Source organism: Dromaius novaehollandiae, chromosome 7 (genome assembly GCF_036370855.1).
Source record: "Dromaius novaehollandiae isolate bDroNov1 chromosome 7, bDroNov1.hap1, whole genome shotgun sequence".
NCBI lineage: Eukaryota > Metazoa > Chordata > Aves > Casuariiformes > Dromaiidae > Dromaius > Dromaius novaehollandiae.
In genome coordinates, this window is record NC_088104.1 from 21,220,993 (window position 1) to 21,242,029 (window position 21,037).

The 21,037-nt window shown below is 37.5% G+C and overlaps 1 protein-coding gene across 1 annotated transcript in view; it reads right to left on the reverse strand.

The window, feature by feature from the left end:
- The window catches only part of GRB14 (growth factor receptor bound protein 14), a 70,779-nt gene that overhangs the window by 13,825 nt on the left and 35,917 nt on the right, over positions 1 to 21,037 (reverse strand). Inside the window, exons 3-8 of the mRNA XM_064514861.1 lie at positions 17,197 to 17,353; positions 10,526 to 10,647; positions 8,584 to 8,658; positions 1,709 to 1,846; positions 479 to 589; positions 193 to 288 (exon numbers count right to left, since the gene is read on the reverse strand). Of these exons, the coding sequence (XP_064370931.1) occupies positions 193 to 288; positions 479 to 589; positions 1,709 to 1,846; positions 8,584 to 8,658; positions 10,526 to 10,647; positions 17,197 to 17,353 (699 nt within the window). The remainder of the gene's footprint in view (positions 1 to 192; positions 289 to 478; positions 590 to 1,708; positions 1,847 to 8,583; positions 8,659 to 10,525; positions 10,648 to 17,196; positions 17,354 to 21,037) is intronic.

The following is a 21,037-nucleotide window of genomic DNA, read 5'->3' on the forward strand; positions in this document are numbered from 1 at the left end:
AGATATTGTTCCATCCCGTACTATGATTCCCGGATTCCGTCTCTCTGAGATGAAGGAAAAGAAGCCTTCAGCATACAAAATTAATTGGTATTGCATGAGAACCTACAATTAATGTTACCTCTCTATTTCACTATATCAGTATTTCCATATGGTAAACTTCAAACAAGAAGTTAACTCCACAAAAAAAATTACCTTAAGCAACCTAACTGCTGTCATCCAACAGGTCCTACTTTGCTCATCATCTGCACAAAGCTGTTTCAGGTCTCTGGTTCCTCCTGATTTGTTAGGCTAGAAGGCCACAGCACATTTTTTTATCATTAATGCATATCTTGAAGATAATACCTGTTGAAATAAAAGCCACTAATTCTCCTATTTTATAACAGACAGCTGAATATTATTTGCAGAAATTTTAAGGAAACTTATGCTTACCTAAAATCTGTGGCTTGCTTTAATACATATAAGAATAATAAGCTTGTACCTTAAAGCAGAATCCGTAGTTTGTTGGTGCTCCAGATATCTTTTTGCCTGTCAAAGACATGTACATATCGCTATTGCTGAATTCACAGAAAAACTGCAGATGCCTTGGTTCCTAAAAAGAAGAATGATATAATACAATTAGACTATTTTTAGCCAGCCTCTCCAGATAAGAAACTGAGAACAGTATAGTAGTTGTCCTGTTCCAAAGTATGGTCTTACATACACCAGTTTTAACTATAATGTTGTCTCATGAAATCTAGATGTTGCAACTCAAAATTCACTTTCTAATACAGAGAAAAAACTCCTCAAACTAGTCAAAGAAATCCTTCTCCCACAGAGAGAAAAAACACAGTGCAAGTGATTTGATTTCTAGGAAAACATCCACTACATGGAAGCCACAGTAATATTAGAGTGTGACTGAAAAGTAACTTTGTGAGTTTTTAGTTCACTATGCATTTCAAACAGCAAAATAAAATATATTTTCAGAATCTGAGAAAACAACATACTGTAATAATTACTGTACAGCACTATTTCTAAGCATTACCTCCAGCCTCCAAGGTTAGTAAAGTCAAGGAAGCAAACAAAAGATATCTGCTGAAGGATACAAAAACAGCTCAGGGAACACCGTGGCAGTTAACACAGAAAATTCAGAACATAAAAAACTTTGTTTTAAGCGGTTTACATAAAAGATGTCTCACCTGCATCGTATGTTCTTTGCCATAATCAGATTAACAGTATTGCCACCAGAAAATTGAACTAGTAAAATGAAAAACTGAACTGTGATAAAATTTGAGAACTCTAAAAATGTTCCTATAAAGTCTTTTTATACTTTACTTTTAATTTGGTTTACTTTTGATAATGAACTATTGTGTGCATCTTTCAGAGCACCTGCTAAAACGTCAAAATTTTTAACTACCATTTGAAAACTCATTTTAAAAATATACAGTGCTAACTCATTGGAAAAATATTAACTACATATAACCAGAATGAAGCAAACTAATCAGGCAAAAAGAAACTACTTTTCCTGAGACTATGTTTTCCCAGTTTTATACCACAGTATCTCTATATATTGTATCTATAGCAAATGGAAAAGTTGTGCCTTTTAAACACTATAGGTTGAAATTTAAATTTAGGTTAATATTACAGCAAATCATAAACATTTGCTGTAAGTTTGTATTTCTCTCTCTCTCTCTCTCTCTCTTTTTTTTTTTTTTCTTTCCTTTTTTCTTACCTTTGATGTACCTTTAGTGGAAAAATAAAGACCAGATCTTCGCAAAAGAAAGTACAGCTTTTTCCATGACTTTTTTCCCTGCTCCTTTGCATGCAAATAACCATGAATTTCAGGATACGTGCTGGAGTTTAGAAACATCTGAAAGAAAATCAGATATGCTTTTTTTTTTTTTAATCTGAAATCAGCTTTCTGTTTTATTAACATACTCACACAGGACTATGGGGAATAAACCCCTAAACCCACTATCACACCACATTGATTCAGTTACCATTATGCCTAATCCCATTAAAATTACCTCTGATTTAAGGCATGCAGGACGTTACATAACTCCAAGGTATGCCGAGTAAGTTACATATTTACATGGAACATATGGTTTGAAATGAGAGCATTAGCTATGCAATACATTGACTTCAGCAGTGAAACCAGTTTCAGAAGTTCTGATCCCATGCCTCAGACCCTATTTTTATGTAAACTGCAAATCAGTGTTACAAACAGAGGAAAAAATAGCATCCCCTTCCCTGTGTTACAAGCCAGACAAGGGAACAGACCTGAATTTAAATTAATTCGGCAAACAAATCACAAAACCATACAGACCAGAAGTTCTCTTCTTGGCCTGACCAAGATCTTACCATTCCCAAAGGAGGGAACAAATGTCTTAAGATCTAAAGTGGCGCTTAGATAGCAGGTTTGGCTGACTCAAGTACAGGAGAGGTTGGGCCTGCCTCCAAGAAACTTACTGGCTCCACTTGTGTCATAGAGAGTATTTAGGTGAAAAAAGCTATACCAGTAGGAAGGTAAGGGGACTTAAAAGTCAAATAGGTATCAGCCATTTTGCCTCCAGAACTGCAAGAAACAGGTAAGTACCCTCACAAACCATGGAAATGCCTATCAGCAGAACGACAGAGGTAGACAGAAAAGTTAACTCACGCACTAAGGCTAGTTATAGCCTTGAAAATATATATATATATATATATATATATATATATATATATATATATATTCGATGGCTTCTGTTTAGCCATTTCAAACAGACCTTGTTCAGAGTGCAACACAGCTGCTATCTTACTAAGACCAGGTACACATATAGTTTCAGTCAATCTGCAAAATCACCTACTAAAATCTGGCAACAGTGTTAAGCGAGTATTCTAATTCCATGCAATACATTAATTTCTCTTCCTCTTCTTCCAATAAAACTACTCAGAACTATGGCTCATATTTAAAAATACTAACCCAACATACTTCAATTTCTATAAATGCAAAGAAGGCTGTGTGTATATTTGTGTGTGTGTTTGCACACGCATGTTTGTATATACACACACACAGTGTTCATCCCTATATATGATTTTTTGCTTTCATCTGAGAACACAGGCTTTATTACTGAGCTTGTCAAGCAATCCAGCCCCAGACTGGTCTGCAGTACCATGAATACTATCGAGGCTCCTATGTGGGTAGGGTACAAGGGGTTTGCTTGCTGATTTCTGCAGCTCTCACTGCTGCAGTTTCATCCCATCCACTGCCCCTTCCTGACATTCTCAGGTACCTCTATCTCCGCGCAGGACAAGCACTGCTTGCCCCGCTGGGAAAGATGAGGACATGAAGCAGCAGATTCCACGCCAAGGAGACAGACTGGCCGGCGCCTGGCTGCAGCAAATGATAAAGCGAACATGATCTTGGACGAACACCAAGTTCTTTGGCCACTAATTAATGGAGCCCAACTAAGATAACGTTATTTTCACTCTTATTGTTGCATGTCAGCTACATGACTGTAGCACATGCAGACCATCCCGAGCTAATTAAATTTAGCTGGTTTGAGTGCAGTAATATGGGCTGCCTACGCCTGACGGGGTAGTGCCTGGCATATCTAGCCCACAACTAAGAATGCATTATGAGAGCTTCACTGCTATTCAAACCTGAGCAGTTCTACATTACAGCAAGAGTAGGTTTATCCATCTACATGTGCTGCTGTCACATCCTGTGTACAAACGCAGTTTAAGCTATTTCAGCCATACTGAAGTAGACAGGTAGGTCCTCGTATATGTTCCAGTCTGTTAATCTTACCATTTGCCATGTATTAACAGGTTCACTGGCAGTGAATATAAAAGGCTGCATTGAAAAAGTATTTTAACACCATAAACAAAGTCAAATAGAAGCTTTAGGATAATCTAAAAGAGTCAATATCTGTAAAACAAAAAGAGCATCTCTTTGGGCTTTAGTACCTCTGCTGAAGATGCAATGAAACGCTGGCTCCTGGCCTGCACAAGTATCTTGCCCAGGATTCCTGCCATGAGAGCTTCCAACAGAAAGGGCACTCATGAAAAACACATTTCTTACCCAGCAGGCCAAACTGGATGAGTAATACAAAGCTCAGCTTCAACAATCAGTGTTGTACCCAAGTTATCAATTAAATAAAGTAGAAATAATACTAGGAAAAAGGTAATCCTAGATCCACCTATTTTCTCTAACACAGCTGAGGACTATGTGAGAAAATACAGCATGAACAAGCTGTAGTCAAAGCCATTAACTGTCACAGCAAATGAGCATGAAAAATATTTCAGAGTGAGAATCAAACTTCTTTAAACAAACCTACCATTAAAGATGGTAGAAAAGAGAACTTCTTAATGGAAGTATATGGAAGACTAAAGTTTATTATAAGTTTATTTCCATATTTGTACAGGGAAAAGTTAATTGAAGTAGGACAAAAATAAGAAAAGCCCTTGACGTAGGTAAAAGAGGAGAGAGTTAAAGGACAGTATGCTGCAAACAGGGGTTGCCAGTCATGCAATGTGTAGAAATAAGCTTGTACAGTGCAGTGCAGTGAAATGCATGCTACATGATATGCACTCTACATGATATGTAGAGTGGTGTCAAATGCCACCATGTCCTTCAGATACTAATATATGACTACCAATGGCTGTATTATGATTTCAATAGCTGTAAAACCAACCAATTTCAAACCAACTACAACAAAGCAAACTGGAGGGAAAAAAAAAAACAAGCAAAAGTCCAACTGAACAGGAAGAACATTCCACAGTCTGGGATTACTATAATAGTAAAAGAAGCAGAAATACTAGATGATCCTGAATGGAACATAAAGACTGAAAGTTGCACTCCCAAATATACAACTTACTTGTCTGCACCTTCAACATTTATTTGCACTGAAACAATGGCTGCACTAGGTGGAGAGAATAGCATTTTCCAAGGTGGATGCCTCTTGAGCAGAGCTATTCTGTTCTGGAGAGTTAAGTCGGAGCAGCTGCCATTTTCTTAAGGCTCCATGAATCAAGTTTGAATTTGATGGCTAATTTCTTCAAAGATGTGATTGAGATCAGGCCATGATCCATCCCAACGCTACTGGGCATAAGCAGGATTTTCTTCTGAACCAGTGACTGAGTTTTTGTGGCAGCAAGGGATTCCAGTCAGGAACTGATACCGATTCTTGGTTCTTTCTCCATACCAGTCAATCTGAATCAGCCTGGGAGAAAGGCCAGCAAAACCCACTGGGGGAGATGAGGAAAGGGAATGAGGCCAGATAGGACATGTCCAGGAGACTGGTATGAGACTGAAATTCGGTGCATGGAAATTTCAGCCCAAACCAACATGGAACAGGAACTGAAATGGAGTCAGATGATAAACTGGGCAGTGAAAAAGGGATTTGCTGTGGCACAGAGGTTAAGGCGAAGGCAGCTGGAATCTTAAATCTCTGAAAGTAGAGAATGGGAACAACTAAGAATACTGGGGGGAAGGGAGTAGAGAAGGATATAAGAGGAGGGAGCAGAAGAGAAAGACTGTATCAATAATTCTACCTTTCCTAACATCCATGGGGCTTGTCTTTTTAATCCTATCCTGTCTAATTTTTGCACACATGACATTTATTTTTTATATTTATCTACGAAAGATGTATGCTCTTTTCTCTAATATATTCTCTACCAGGTGAAAGGTTTTTTCATTGCTCTGGAAGATGGCTTGGACATATGCTATCTACAATAGTTTTTTTAATGTATTCATATTATACTTAAAAAGCTATTAGAAAGCAGCAGCTAAGTTGCTCAAAATAAAACTTGTACTCTGAACTTCAAGTGCACCTACAGAACCTGCATATCAATCACATCTATTGAACAGCATGGATGGGGGCAGGAGGAAGGGAGAAATAGGGCTACTGCTAAAGTATACCAGAAAAAGCATAATTGACCAAGTAATTTTGATCTTTATTTTGAAGGTGTGTGACTGTTAAAACAGTGGCTTATATTCTGCATGGTGAAAAAAGAGTCTGGTACAAGTACAACTAAAAGTTCCAAAAAAAATCAGAGTAGCAAAGCAGAGTAATGTTACACACAGACAAAAAAAAAAATAGGATAAAATTTTGACCCATTTAAAAAAAAAAATTCATCAACTTCAGGGAGGCTGGAATTTCATCCACTAGCTCAGGGCTGACAGATTTGAGCCCTTCTACCTAGTGCAGTCTATGCATTGAGAATACTGTTATGAATGAGAATACCAACAGATCTGGTGTGTACATCAATTCATCCAAAGTAAGTGCTGTTCCAATAAACAGACCGTGTTTTACACAAGCGACAAGTTCCATCTTAAATTACAGTTGACAACATCAGTTTCACATCTAATTAGACTGAGTGATTTAATTTGTGGCCCACCTATGAGAGTTACTAATTCTCAAAGAAAAAAATATATATAAAACTGAAAATAATAGAATATTTCTTTGCTACTGGAGAGGCCTCAGATTAAAATCTATGTACTACATTAATTTTTAACATATCTTAAAACATCCAATTTGGAAAAGAAAAAAACAGTGACAATTGACCCATACTGACTACCTCTATATGTACGCATACAGTATTGTCTCTCAGAACAGCCATACCCCAATCAATATAGTGATATACTACTTTACTTTTTTACATTAAAGATCTTCATGGCAGAGATCAAACCTTCTCTCTCTTTGGTAAAAAGAGAGATTTGGTATACTTCAGACAGTGATTTTACTTAACACTCGCTAAATGGATGGGGGACATGTAAATTTTTTTGGTTCTTAGGCAGTTTTGGTGATCTGATTTAAAGACATCAGTCAAAGTACTTATTCTATCTCTTTCAAGGAAAGTCAAGAAAAATACACTTGAAAAGCATTTTTCTTCCTTACAGCTCAATCCACATAAAGCTGTAAAAGTATCAGAAGTGATCTTTTTAATCACTTGTAAGCACTGAGTTGTTAAAACTAATGTCTCTCTTGATACTTGACCAAGCACATCACAAATAATAATGCAAGCCCATTAACTTGTCTTAATGAAAGTTTCCAAGGAAATAGCGACACACTGTAAACAACCTACTGAACAGCTCCTGCTGAAATGTGCGTGATGGCTGCACAAGCCACAAGGGTATTCTGTACTTTGTGTCTAGTGAGTCTTATTAGATCACATACAGTTAAACAGACAATAAAACAGAAAACAGCAACAGAGGACAGTTCGTAACAAATTTTTCAAGCAATCAAAATCAGATGTAACTATATGTATTTAGAATGATTCTCAATCTTACCCACAAGCTCTGCATATATTCTCCGTATCACATATGTTCTATTTCAAAGGTTTAAGGAGCTTCTAGCAGTACATGGAGAATAGCTTCTATACAAGGGTACATGGCAAACAGCTTCATTGCAAAAGTCTTTATTATGTTTTTCAAACTACCAGATTACTTTTGAGAGAAAAAATACTAAATTCTATTAACAAAAGAGACAATGTTTTCAAAATTAAATGCCTAAATTAAACTGCATGATCTATATTTAGGTAGCAAAAGTGAACTAATTTTCATTAGATGTGTAGCATCTTTTAAAGTTACAACATTTTTATTACAACAATTTTATTTGAAAAAATGATTTATGGAATCTAGTATGTGTCAATTAAATTCAATTTGGAACATTTTTGCCATATTTGGGGCACCTAAACCTCCTGACTTCAACATCCTCTTCTATAACGATAGAACTGTTTGATACAGAAAAGTGCTTTTGAAGTTAGTTCTTTAATGTTTTTCATCTTCTGGTAGATGCTAAGGTAGAATTCATGATATAAATGGAAAAAAATATTTTGTAATATCTGTATTTCTTCTAGTTCTACCATGAAAGTCTTATTATATTGCCTTTCCAATCATTCTTTATCCCCAGAATTCACACATTAGGTTGTTGTCTTAAGACCAGTGAAAGTTCTTCTATTAATTAATTTTTCCAGTGACAAGCAAACAAGAGTGATGTGTACATTTCCACCTTTATTACTCATTTTTCCCCTCTTTGAGAAGTAAGATGATGATCCCTGATATGGTCATCCGTAAAATTATTCCCACTGTAAATTAGAATCTTGTGTCCACTTAAAAGATGACTAACACTGAGTGACCTACCATTTTTTTGGAAGACTACAGTAGCCTTCAAACTAACAAATCACACTAGTCAGTCTAAATTTTCTACTTATTAAGTTCAACTGTTTAACTCTTTTTTTATATTCATTCATATCACTTACGGGTTCCTCAATAATTCTACCAAGGCCTGCTGTTAAGTATGTGCTGATAATACAGCACTCCACAGTTTAAGGAAACACAATCTTTCATGTGAAATACCCAACAAAGGTGTTAACCATGTTTCCTGAATTTTTTCTTTTCTGTTCTCCTGGATCCTGAAAGAGTATGCAATTTTCTAAGTGTGGTCATACAGTAACTTTCTGGAAGGGAGACAACACTTCACATTTCACAAGGAAAAAAGTTACTAGTCATGTTTTGAGTCGTTCAAAAACTAATGACAGATTTGAGAGAGAGCTACATTACATAATATAGATATTTGGAAGTTCTGATCTATACTGGCTCATCTTCATGTAAAGATTACACACCTGTAGTATCCCAGAGTGGCTTATAGCTGCATTGGTCTCACTTGAAAAAGACATCATATGATCTGGAAAAAAACTCTGTAAAGATAATAATTTGTATCAAAATTCTGTAAAAATAAATATAAAACTTCATATCTCTTTGGGACATAAAATTAAAATTCTCAATGCTGTGTAAAACATTGCTGTTTCTGTGATCCGATAATTCTAGTTTATCTTAATCTTTCTCTTCCTAAATTTGTGCTTTTAATATTATTATTTTAAATATTATCTGCTGAAAAACTTAGAATTTTGAGAAAACATCAATGGACTCCGGAAGTAAGAGAATTTCATGCAGCAATGCAAGTCAAATCAAAGTACCTAGCCGTTAGTGTTGTTTTCCTAGTAGTAATTTCTATTACTGTTGACATACAAACTTTGCCCCGGGCTTCAATATGCTACAAAGTAGGGAGGATATACACCAATACATTGAAAAATATAATGTTTTCTATTGTTTTTATTACACAAGAATCTCAGGAAAATATTTCATACCTTCCACTAATAGAGAACAATTCTTCTCAGTTTTTCCTGATTTGATATAACATGAATATGAATTAATCACCAAAATGTGACTATGCCAACATGATGTGGCTAAAAATTCCATATTTAAAGTGCCAATTTCATTGTCAAGGAAAGCTCAAGGGGTAATTTATGGGATAGGTCTGCAGCTGGTGAACTCAGTATAGCTATGCAGACATGAATCAGCAAAGAGTTTGACCATTACTAATAAAGTTTTCTCAAGGCTTGGACAATTTCCAAGCTAAATATTCCCTTGACCATCCAATGCCCACTGACCTCCATTTTTAGTAATGCTGAACTATTAGTAGGATTAATTAATATTCACCCTTTTCTGACAAAGCTTTCTAATTACACCTTTTCTAAGGACCACAGTACCCAGAAGAATAACTCAACAGGAATAATAAGGACTCTGATTAGCCGCAACAGTTGATGTTATTCACAGCTGCACATCTACCACAGCCCATAGCTGTTTCCACCCACTAGTCAACCAATACACAGTAACATCTACATGATTTGACCAGAGAAACACATGTGGAGCAAGGAAAAAAAATCAGATCTCCTATGTCTTTTGGTGTCTTAATATCTACCTTTCTGTCCTTTTCACAGATAGATGAGTTCCCTTCCACTTTTCACCTTTCAAGCCCTCATACATTTCTGCTATTTCTCTCCCTGACATCTGAAGCTAGCTGGCATTAGAAGAGACAGCATTAGGAGTGATCCAAATGCACAGTGCATTTGAGTAACCAGATAGTGAGCTTCTCCTGCTGAGCCAGTACTTCTTCCATGGCCTTTGCCATCAGCAAAGATTTGAATCAGCAGCATTAACCTTTGGCAACATCCAGGAGTTACTAGTTGTCTCTGCTCTCTTTCCACTGCTTACATACACCAACTTTGACTTCACTTTTGCTTGTTCCTAGTAGGTTATTGCTGCTTATGGCCTTTTGTGTCAGCTGTCATTTAGCAGCAGCTGTGAGAAGCTGCTATTGGGCACAGCTGGGCCATAACATTCAGTTTTCACTTAACAATAAAGTCATCTTTGCTACAGATGCCCCTCCCCACACAACTTCATTTTATATTTTGTTGTCAGTTTATGGAAACCTCATTTAGAGCACTCAACCTCAAAAATTTCTCATTTTCTTATAGGTCTGTGTGCAAATTTCAAGTTAAATCCACCCCTGCCCCCTGTCAAAAGGTATGAATGTGGATGTTTAGAAATCAGAGGGACCAAACAAAAACTACACACACTACAATATATTCCTATATCCCCTCTCAATTATTCATTCTGACCCATATTACACCTACAGCTTTACACTTGCCCATCTGCATTGAGGCTATTTCACTTTGTATTGCAGCAATTGTACCACTTCACAGAGATGGTGTTGCAACTTACCACTGGATTCTTAAAAAATTCATATTTGGCATAATATTTTCTAAAATACAGTCTGTTGTCTTCTTCCATTCCCCAGTTTGACTGGACTTCCATCACTAATTCATGGTCCTCTATAGCTCTTCCTGTAAAAGAAGACACATAACCTGCACTCAAGTTATTAACAGCAAAATATGAAAGCACAGGGATCAGATAATTAAAGCAATGTGTATTTACAAAACATGAGACAAGCAAGCTGAACACAGTTCATGTTATGCTAAATTAGTGTTTCACTTCAGTGGAGCCCAACTTCTGAGGTAGTACACACAGTTTCCTATAGGGGCACCCAGAGGCTTTACTCCATTACATGATCATATGCACCACAAGTCAAAAGCCAGGCAGTTCCCACTGAGTGATGCAAAGCAGCAGAAAGCAGACTACTCCAACAATTCACCTGCACACAGCCTGTCTGGGATGTCAGGAATGTCTGTCTGACTCTTCTTTTTCTAATGCATCATTCATAAAACATGAGTTGTCCCAATATAAAAAAGCATTACTTTGTCTTCTTTTCCCCAAGCCCCTACTATGTTCTGAAGCATCTCTAAAACAGCAGATGAAGATAGGGCACTTCAGAGTTGTAATGCTCTTGCACATACCAAGGAAACTGAGAATTTTAGTAGTTAAATCACTAGCATATATAAAAAGAACAGTAAAAGTAAGCTACAAAAAAATAAAAAACTCCTGCAAAGTCAGTCCTAATGGATAGCTTGGTTTTGCAAAGGGGAGAGGGGAAGAAAAGAAAGTATCCAGGTATTTATACTCTAGCACTCAAGTTTAGAACCAACATTCTCACTGCTTTAGACTCCTCCTGCAGCTCAGTGTCTTGAAAGATATCAAATGCATTTATAGGAAAGATAAAGAATTTAGGAGCTTTCCTGCAGATGTCATGCATGCTTAAGTGTTGCATACTCTGAGTAATGCTAGATTTCAGTGAGACTATTCATAGTGCAAGAAGTTAAGCATGAATCCTGGAAGACTGAGGATAACTTCTGTACAATACAATTTATACTACCTTTTCTTTTTCTTTTTTTAATAAACCTCAGAAATTGTGAAATCATCATGTCATGAAAAAAGAAAAACATGTTACCAAATAAGTATACAACTTTGGTGGCCACTTCTACTTTGTTATGGACTTGAACTAACGAGAACAAGATGGAATTTAACAAAGATGTAGGCTTTATTTAAATGGTCACCAGCACTTCCAAATTTAAATTACACTCCAACAAATGAATTACAGGCTAAGAGTAGGTGTCCCTGCAAATTATGGGGTTTTAACATCCTACTCTGATCATGCTTTTAAATGGAAAATGGCAATTAAAAACATATTATAAAACCCTGTAACTCACGCAATTTTCTGATCACATTTTTAGACTCCACCGCACTATCGTAAGGGTTTGATACTTGAAGTGAACGCTAATGTTCTCATGTAACTGCCTGATATTAGGAACTTTTAAAAATATCATAACACATAAAAAGTAGTGTAATGTATACAATAAAACTAGATTTTTTTCAACTTAAATTAGGCATACCATTCAATTAACATAAATGATAAGATTTTTGCTGGTGTCCCTGCCTAGGCAGAGAGCCCAACTTTCAACCCTTAGAAAGGTTGCATGCCCAACCTACTAAGCAGCAAAAATCAAACCTCAAATTTGAAATAATTCAAGCCTCTTTAGAACTGCAGCTTGCTTTTATTGATCTTTGTATGCTACCTTTTTCATCAATCACCGCTTCCATACTGTCCAGTCTGATGGGTAATGGCCTCATTCTAGCTGCAAACCTATACAGTTGTTCTTCAGGAAGCTTCCTGCCAGCAAACCTAGAGACAATATGCTTGTACAGTAAATCCACCACAGTGTGAAAATATCAAGCTGATTGCTCACAGAAGACAAAGCACTCCTGTGACCATAATTGAGTAGGGAAAAGTTAAACTCTCATCGAGTTTAATTCATTCTTGAGTCCATAAAGACAGACGTTAGGGGTTCTGCACAAAATGTACATTTTGTAACTGGATCAAATGAAGCAAATAAAAACATAAAGGGATTAAAAAAATTCAAAAAAACCTCAAAATATTTGTAAAGCGTGGGCAGACTGTTCTGCTCCTGAACACATTCTTCAATTGTAGGGGAAAAGAGACACTAAAGAACTGAAGTACTTACTCAAAAGAAGCATTTTTTTTCCATCCAGTTTTACAGAGAGAAAGCTCTCCTCTGGGATGACATTTGAAACTCCTGAATGGTTGGCATTGTGACATTTAAGAAAATACCATTTCCTCAAGAATTCTTGGAACAAAAATAAGACATTCTGCATCACCCCAATGGATGGGTAAGGATGCTGATATTTCTCTCTGTGTGGTTTTTTTTGTTTGTTTGTTTGTTTTAAAGTGTCACACAATAGAACATTTTACAATTGATTCAACTTATTTCTCCCAGGAACTGAAACACTGAATTAGTGCACTCCAAAACACAGTCCTGTAGTCAAATCACTAAAAGTTGTTATGAGAAAGCTTCACCTTTTTCTTAACTAGATCATTTTTTTTTCTTCCAGCTAGATCTGGAAAGTTCCAGCCTTCCCCTCTATCCTTGCCTTATTGATACTATCTTTACTCTGATGAGCACCTGCCACAGTCCGAAACAAGTTTCCTTAACTAGGGAAAGTACCTGGAGCACATGAAAGATTTAATAGTGAAGCGCATGACAAAACACACTTCCAATAGCCTCCTCTCTAGCCACCCAGGGAAAGCATTAAAAAAAGGGTGGTGGGGGAATCCACTGTCCGGTACGACTGTGTACGCGGTGCTTTGTGGGGTTTCTCATCTCAGGGAGCAGCAGCCTTCCCGCAGCTTCACAAAAGTACCCAGGCCTGAACGCCGGAGGAGATGGAAACCCAACGACGGGCCCGGCCGGGGGACCGTTACCAACCTGGCGAGGGACGTCAGAACAAAGTTTCACCGTGCAAGTCTATTATGCTGAAGAGGCGTATGGAAAGCGGGTTATAACCAACATTCAAAAATCGCTCTGCAGAAAAGGAAGATTTTGAAGTGAAAGAAAGCATTTTCCTGGAAAAGAGAAAGAGCAAGGGACGACTGCTCTTTCCTCACAGCCCGACCCGCGCAGGGGCCGTGTGGCGGCAGCACGGGGCTCTAACTGCAACTCACCCAGGCACACCCCCACCAGACCAAAGAAACCGGGAGCAGGATGGCAGGTAGGCAAATCTAGACACACAGAGCAGTTGCCTCCAGTGACTGCAGACAAGGTGGAGGAACCCAACATCTGAAAACATCCAAGAATTTATTTGAAATAACTTGGCACTGAAGTGATGTGTACCATAAGCACACAGTCCTGAAATACACCGTGATTAAGAGCGCTACAGTAACGCCCTTACTGCAGCAACGCACAAACCCAGCCCGTACCCCGGCAGCGGCGGCTCGGCCGTTACCGCCGAACCGGCGCCTGCCGAAAGCAGCGCGGCGGCCGCCTGCGAGGAGCAACAGCGGCCCCCGGTGGCGCAGCGCGGCGCGACACCGCCGGCCGCAGGGCGCCTGCGCGAGAGCGCGCGGGCCTCCGCCGCCCCCGGGAAACGGCCCTAACGGCCGGGTAACGGCGGCCCCGCTCTGCGTCTGCCGGCGGCAGCGGGAACGTCACGCCGTTTCACGGCTTCCAGACGGTTCGACATGAAGAGGTATATAGGCTTATGGCAATTTCTGACAGGAATTAAATGTGTTTTGTTTTGGTGTGGGGTTTTTTTTTTTTTTTGTTTTAAGCTTTCACGTGCAGATAGCCCTACGCAGCAATGAGGGCAAACTCCAGTGATGTCATTAATGTCCGTCTTGATTAAAACCGGAACACTGTGCTCAGCTCACTAAGATTCATGCAATCATATCTAATTCAGCAGTATTCAGACAGCTATTAGATAGTAAAGAAAATGTTCACTAATTGATGAATGAATTATTAATCACCATCATACTGGAATTTACACAGACACACACACTCAGGGTATTTCTCCTTTCAGTATTCATTCATTTAACTTGAGAACAGAAAAAGAGTGTCCAGATTTCCATGGATAAACCACACAACAAAATTATAAATAGCAAACAGTTCAAAACTAAATCATTATTTGAAAAGTATTTTTTCAGGTTATTCATCCAGTGCTTAAGAATATACTTAATGGAAATCAGGATCAATATGTTAAACCTTTCACACAAAAAAAGATCCAACAGTATCATAACAATAAATCCATTATTATTAAGTATTACAAAAAGAAACTATAAGCCATCTCAAGTTGCTTCTTTCCTTGGCTAGTAAGTTGATTTCCAGTCCTCGTCATCTAAGAAACCATTTATTTTTAAAATGAACATTTTGTCTTTCTCTAAAATTATACCCAAAAGAGAGCTGGACTGATCAGAAGACTGTATGAAGAATTCAGGTCTTCAGATTGTTGGTTCAAATCTAAATAGGACACATAGCAAGTTCAGATGTCCCTACTGACAAAACCAAACAGTAGGCCTGCATGAAACAACATAAAGTTGTAATTTGTTTACTAAACGAAACAGACGTGCTTTTTAACATTATAGTTCATAAGATATATTGAAGAAACTCTTTAACAGTATGACACTAAGAGAACATACAACCAATTTTAAGAATTTTAGAATTATATGAAAAAGCATCTTCACTAATGATTTGATACTGAAATCCTCCAAGAAATCATTTAGATTGACACACACTCTTTGACAGGATGTATAGTGTGCAAATAAATAAACCTGAAGAAACAATACTGCAATTGTTCAGGCATAGTTTGTCAGAACTGTTTTCTTCAGTAATTACTTAACTATTTAAACATTAGCCACACTATAAAATACAGAAAACACTTCTACTATTTATATAGTAGTATTGTCTGAAGCCATTTTATACCTCCTCTTCTGTAGCAGTCAGTCATTTACAGTCTCGACCCAGATTTAACTCTGACCTTACTCTGAGCTGGAAGCATCTTACGACTGATACATTCAGTACAAAAGGTTATAAATATCTTTCAAATGTTACAAAGCAAGAAAATTTTTTTTGAAAAACATTTGTGGCTGCCTTCATAGGATAAAGGAGTAGAAAAGGGCAGCAAACCATTTTAGCTTTTGTAGTTCATCTTTAAAATACTGCTGTTAAACATAATACAGTCTGAGCTGCACAGTCAAGCTTATTTTACAAAAATACATGAGTCCAGATTCCCTAGATGAATATAAACAGAGGTAGTATGAAAATAACTTTCAACCCTATTTTTGCGTCCACAGTATTGGAGTAACCATGTACCAGCCTTGTCTCTTCTGAGAGGGCATCAGAGAAGCTTTCTATATACTTTTAGAATGCAGGAAGACCCCCAAAACTTCCTCTTTCTCAAGCCACACACTTCTGCACTGGCAGCTAAGAATGCTGCAGAAGGAGAAGCATCAGCTTTGGTAACTCCTCTAATACAGTTCCATAGTTTAAGAATAATATGGAAACTTTGAGTGATCAGAAATTAAAAACAGATACTTTTTTATCTGTCTTTTGGAAGATTTTTCTGATATAATCTCCAATCAAAAACAAATAAAATAGAATACTGAAAAGTAGTGCTGTAAAAGGAAACAAGATTGTCCAATTAGAGTAATAGTTAAATACCACATCCTGCAAGTAGGCACCTAAACTATCATTTGCTGAATGCAGTCTTTTCTGTGTTCTGCATTTTTTTTTATGTCTCTGCAAACATATCCCCTTTCCTCCTGTATTTAACATGCTTTAGTTATTATTTGCCTTAACATGCTTTTATACTGCAAAGTTATGTCTGTACATTACAAAAAGGAATAGAGACCAGAATTCAAAATTATACTTGTAATCTGAAGCCACAAATTAGAACTTTTATACTGTGTAATAGAAGTAGAGAATTTTACTACACTAGGAAAACATTGATGTTACAGAAGGAGCTCAGAGTTTCATTTTTAGCAACTTGACATACTAAGCATAAAATCACTTCAATACAATTGTATTGATGCATAACTGGAAGTTTAGAAAAATGGTTATGTTTTGCTTTAAGTAGCCCTGTCCCAGAGCGTACAATAAATCTAGCCAAACCGATGGTACTGAAAGAGAATACTGACAACTTACTCCAATGTTGTTTCTGAAAACAGAGCCCTATTGTCCAGATAGGATAGCACTATGTGACCGCTTTCTGTCCTTGATGTCAGATGTGTTGGGAATAACAAAGATTTTATTTGCAATGAAAATATTCCAACCTTTGCTAGAGATAAGTAGGAGATACAGGCAAAAGAGGAAAAAATACCAAAGAAAAAGCAAGCAAGAGCCAGAAAGAATTTGCAGTAGGAACCTTAATGACGGGTGTCTTCCAAATCACTCTTACAGATGCAGGTCAAGTAGTGTGTGAGCACTGACAGAATGTACTTTACAGCTAGGCTTTTAAAACAAAAACAACAAAACCTCCAAAACATTAAAACCTTCACACAAACCCTCCCACCACTTTCTCCTCTCTCTACTGTGGAAGAGACAAAACTTGATGAGGCTTTGCTTCCAAGACTTTCTATTAGAATTTTACTTCTATATATATATAAAAAAAAAGATTATTGCCATGCCATTGGATGGCATTAGTCTTACCTAAACCTGTGTGAGTAAGTTGTTCAAACAGAGTCCAGCTGTGGTCATCAATATAGTGGTTCTTCAATATCAACAGCTGACATACATCCCTGGCTGTTATATCACTTGGTACTTCCAGAGCTCTGCTAGTATCATCTTCACTATACACTTTAATTATCTGCAATAAATAGAAAAGCTGAAATAACCATAACATTAATCTTCAGTTCAGTTAGTCCAAATATATTCCTCTCCCAATTTCATGACTGAGACAAGAACTAAGACGCGTAAGATGCATTACTAAAGACAGCTGTTTCTCCCTAGAGCAATGATGTAATTGAGAACAAGACAGCTGAGCAAAGCATATTCCTTCTAAATTTGGCTACTGGACATCTTTTGTCACAGGACATGGGACAGATTAGTGCATCCACTTTAAAAAGAAGCTGTAATGGAGAGGTAGATAAATACAGTGAAACTCCATATCCTTATATAAGTTAAATATAAAACCACAGAGGATAAACAGTAAAGTTCAATAACTTTATTAATGCAAAATGATGGAAAGATTTGATATAGTTCAGAGAACAGCAATCAAATTCAAGATACTCATAATTCCATAGACAACATGAGATTCTACAGAGCTACTTCAAATTTTGACAAGGGGTATGAGTAAAAAAATATATAATATATATGGATATACAGACACACATACACAGAACCAGAAGGTCATACATGGAAAAGAATTACCATAATATGTAGGACCAGGAAAGTAAATACAATGTTGCAGAGAATGTATAGACAAAAATTATCTACTTTGTACGAAGTTTTTTGTAATGTTTTATCTCAGTAGTTTTTCCAAGTTTCTTTATCGTATTAAGGATGTTGGGTGGAGGGCAGGGGAAAGGAAGCAATATAAACTTTCGTGACTTACACCTTTGACATTTTAACTTTCAAATTTCACTAAAAATTCATATTTTTCAACATTGGTACACATTTTAGAGTCCTGAGAAATGGGTATGCATTAAGTTCTTGAAGCTAAATCTGTTTATGCTTCAATTTTAACCAAGAAGTTTTATTGTGTCCGGACTGTTGGAAAGAAGACATGTCAATTTAGATATTTTTTGTTTTATTTTGTTTTCTGAAGGATCAAAGACATTCAGTGACTTGGACAGTACTGATAAAATTCACTGTTGCTCTATCTGCATTAAGTTCTGCACAATGACTAATCTCATTAAAGTCAGCACAAAAACTTTTTTGATATAACAGTAGAAAATAATTTCATATTCCTCCCAAGTCAAGAAATTCAGTTCTCTGTTATGCTTTTTCCTTTCTCATTTAAAAAAAATGTACAAAACACAAACAGTAAAAAATACAGAGGCTCCTGGCACTAGGATCAACTGTCATCTGTTGTACTATACGTTGAAATAGTGATGTAGTCCCTAAAATAAAACAGATGTTTGAAATTTTATTGTGAACAAAAACAGGCAGGTAAACATATGAAGTAGGTGTAGAGAATTTGATGCAACATTAAACTTATCATAAAAGTCTTCCACGTACTCAGAAACACGGCAAGTGATGGAGTCCAGAATGCATCTTTTTTACTCTTATTTTCTATTTCCAAGCAAGCATTTTCACCTGAAAGCCAGTTAAAAGTCTTTGAGATAGGGACATGAATGCATTAATTGATTTCTAAGAACAGGACTTACTCTGCAATATTTAGTTTCTAGTAGTTTGAAGTAGCACTAGACTGAGCAACACACCATCTTGCTTCTCTACCAGAACTGTTAGTCTGAATGTAGAGCAGTGCCTGCAGTGTACTGTGTCAGTGTGCAACACAAAGCAGTTCACTGGCTAGTAATAGTCTAGCCACAGTAGCAGGGAGCTCAACATAGGTTAAATTACCCTACCAACAAAGCACAAACATCCTGATGACAAAGGGCCTCCAGATAGGATGTTCTTAATTCATTCCATAAATCGTCCTCTTCGTTTACTCAGTTTATGCTGGAACGCACATCCAGTGTACACTACACACCTCACCTGAAATTTACCTACCAAACCTCCATACCACTGTAAACCCTTCATTAAACAGCAAGACATAAGTTCCTACTTTAAAGACAAACAAGCATGTTATTTTAAGTCTGCTCTCAATTGCTGTCACACTAAACTAATGCTCATTTCGAGCATCCAGTGAACAGTCAACAATGCATTATTGTCCTAATTGGTTAGAACAGCTCCTTTGCTGTTTTGTGCCAAAGCTGATCAGAAGGTCAGCAAGGATTTGCAACTGCATCTCCTGTAGCCTGCTTACCTCCCACAAAAAGGCAAAAAAACAAAGCTCAGGCCAGCTCTCCCATGCTGTCTTAACACCAGAACAAGGAAAATGGACTCCGTTTGTAAACACATACAGATTAAAGCATTGATGACCTCACTCCTTTCCAAGAGATTGCATTTCTCTAGGGAACTACATATACAGCAGTTCTATTTCAGTATTCGGTCCAGCATATTAAATCAGCATGAAATCCATGATGATTTCCTTTAATATGTCAGCTCATAAACAGTGACAGCTCAGGAGTTTCCAGTGAGGTTCAGCCACCCTTGCTACAACAGCACCAATCGCGAGGATACAGCAAACATTAACACCAGACTTCTGAGTGGTGAAAATCTCTCTTTGTTCGTGAATGAACACCCTCAAAGCAGAGCCTTCTATGTAAAGCAGGCAGGTCTAGCAGAAAGGCAGTCCAAAGTCTCCACAAGCCTATGATATGCTACAGCCAAGTACTTGTATTTAATATAAAAGGAAAGGATACCACATCAATAGTGAAATAAATGATCAATACTGGTGAAACAACAATGGGTGACTTCTACAGTTGGTTTTAAAAGATTTATCCTCTTTGGCAGTGTTCCCAGTGTTAAACAAGTTAGGCTGGTAGCAAAGCAGTCTGCTTGCCGTATGGTCTTGTTCCATACACAACAACTTACTTACCAAACCCCTGCCCCAGTCACACAAAAATGATCTTCTGCAGTTCAGAATAAACTGGCATTAATTTTTTACATTCCTGCAGTATTTACAAGGATTCAAAGATAACATGAGAAGAGGTGGCTGGCATGGTGCATTGTGAATGGGTTATACAGTTGAATAGACAAAACAGCACCCCATGACCTTAAAATATATCCTACTCTGGGCAGTACTAAGGGGCAGGGACAGTCTCATCAGCCTCTCCAGTAAGTGCAGTGTAAAGTGCTGGAAAAGAGAGGGAAATTATAGAAGGGGAAAAGAAGCAGAGAGAAGTACAGTGACTTTCCTAGTATTTCTCAACATTCTTGCAGTAGAGCCAGGATGAGAATCCAGCTTTCCCACATCAGTGCCCTGGCTGAGGACATCACCAGCATGTACTAGCAGCTACAGTTTTCTCCAGGTACTCATCAAGTTAGGTGTTGTGCTTGTTTTACAGCAAGAGCACGTACAGCCCGTGCTGAGGCCCTTGACGGAAGACTTTTACAGAAATTCTTTTTAAAAGGGTTAAGAGTTGCAGTGCAGATGACTAGGCTCTTATTGCCGAAGAAATAGAAATAGACTGTTTAAAATGCTGAAGACAGCAACACAAGTCATGATAATGAGCTGCCTGCGGCCATTCGACTTGGGGAGAGGGAAACCTTGAAGGTGGCCTTGGACTAAACCAGTATGGCTAAAACAAAACAAACAAACAACAAAAAAAAGCAGAGTTTGTATTCTCTGTGAGTTTTCTCACTTGGCTTTCTCAGGATAGGGAAATAAATCCTGCACAGGCTAGGACAACTGATTACCCCAGCTCACAGCTATGACATGTGCTACCTTATAAAACACAAAAATGCTGTGCCCTTTTTCTGT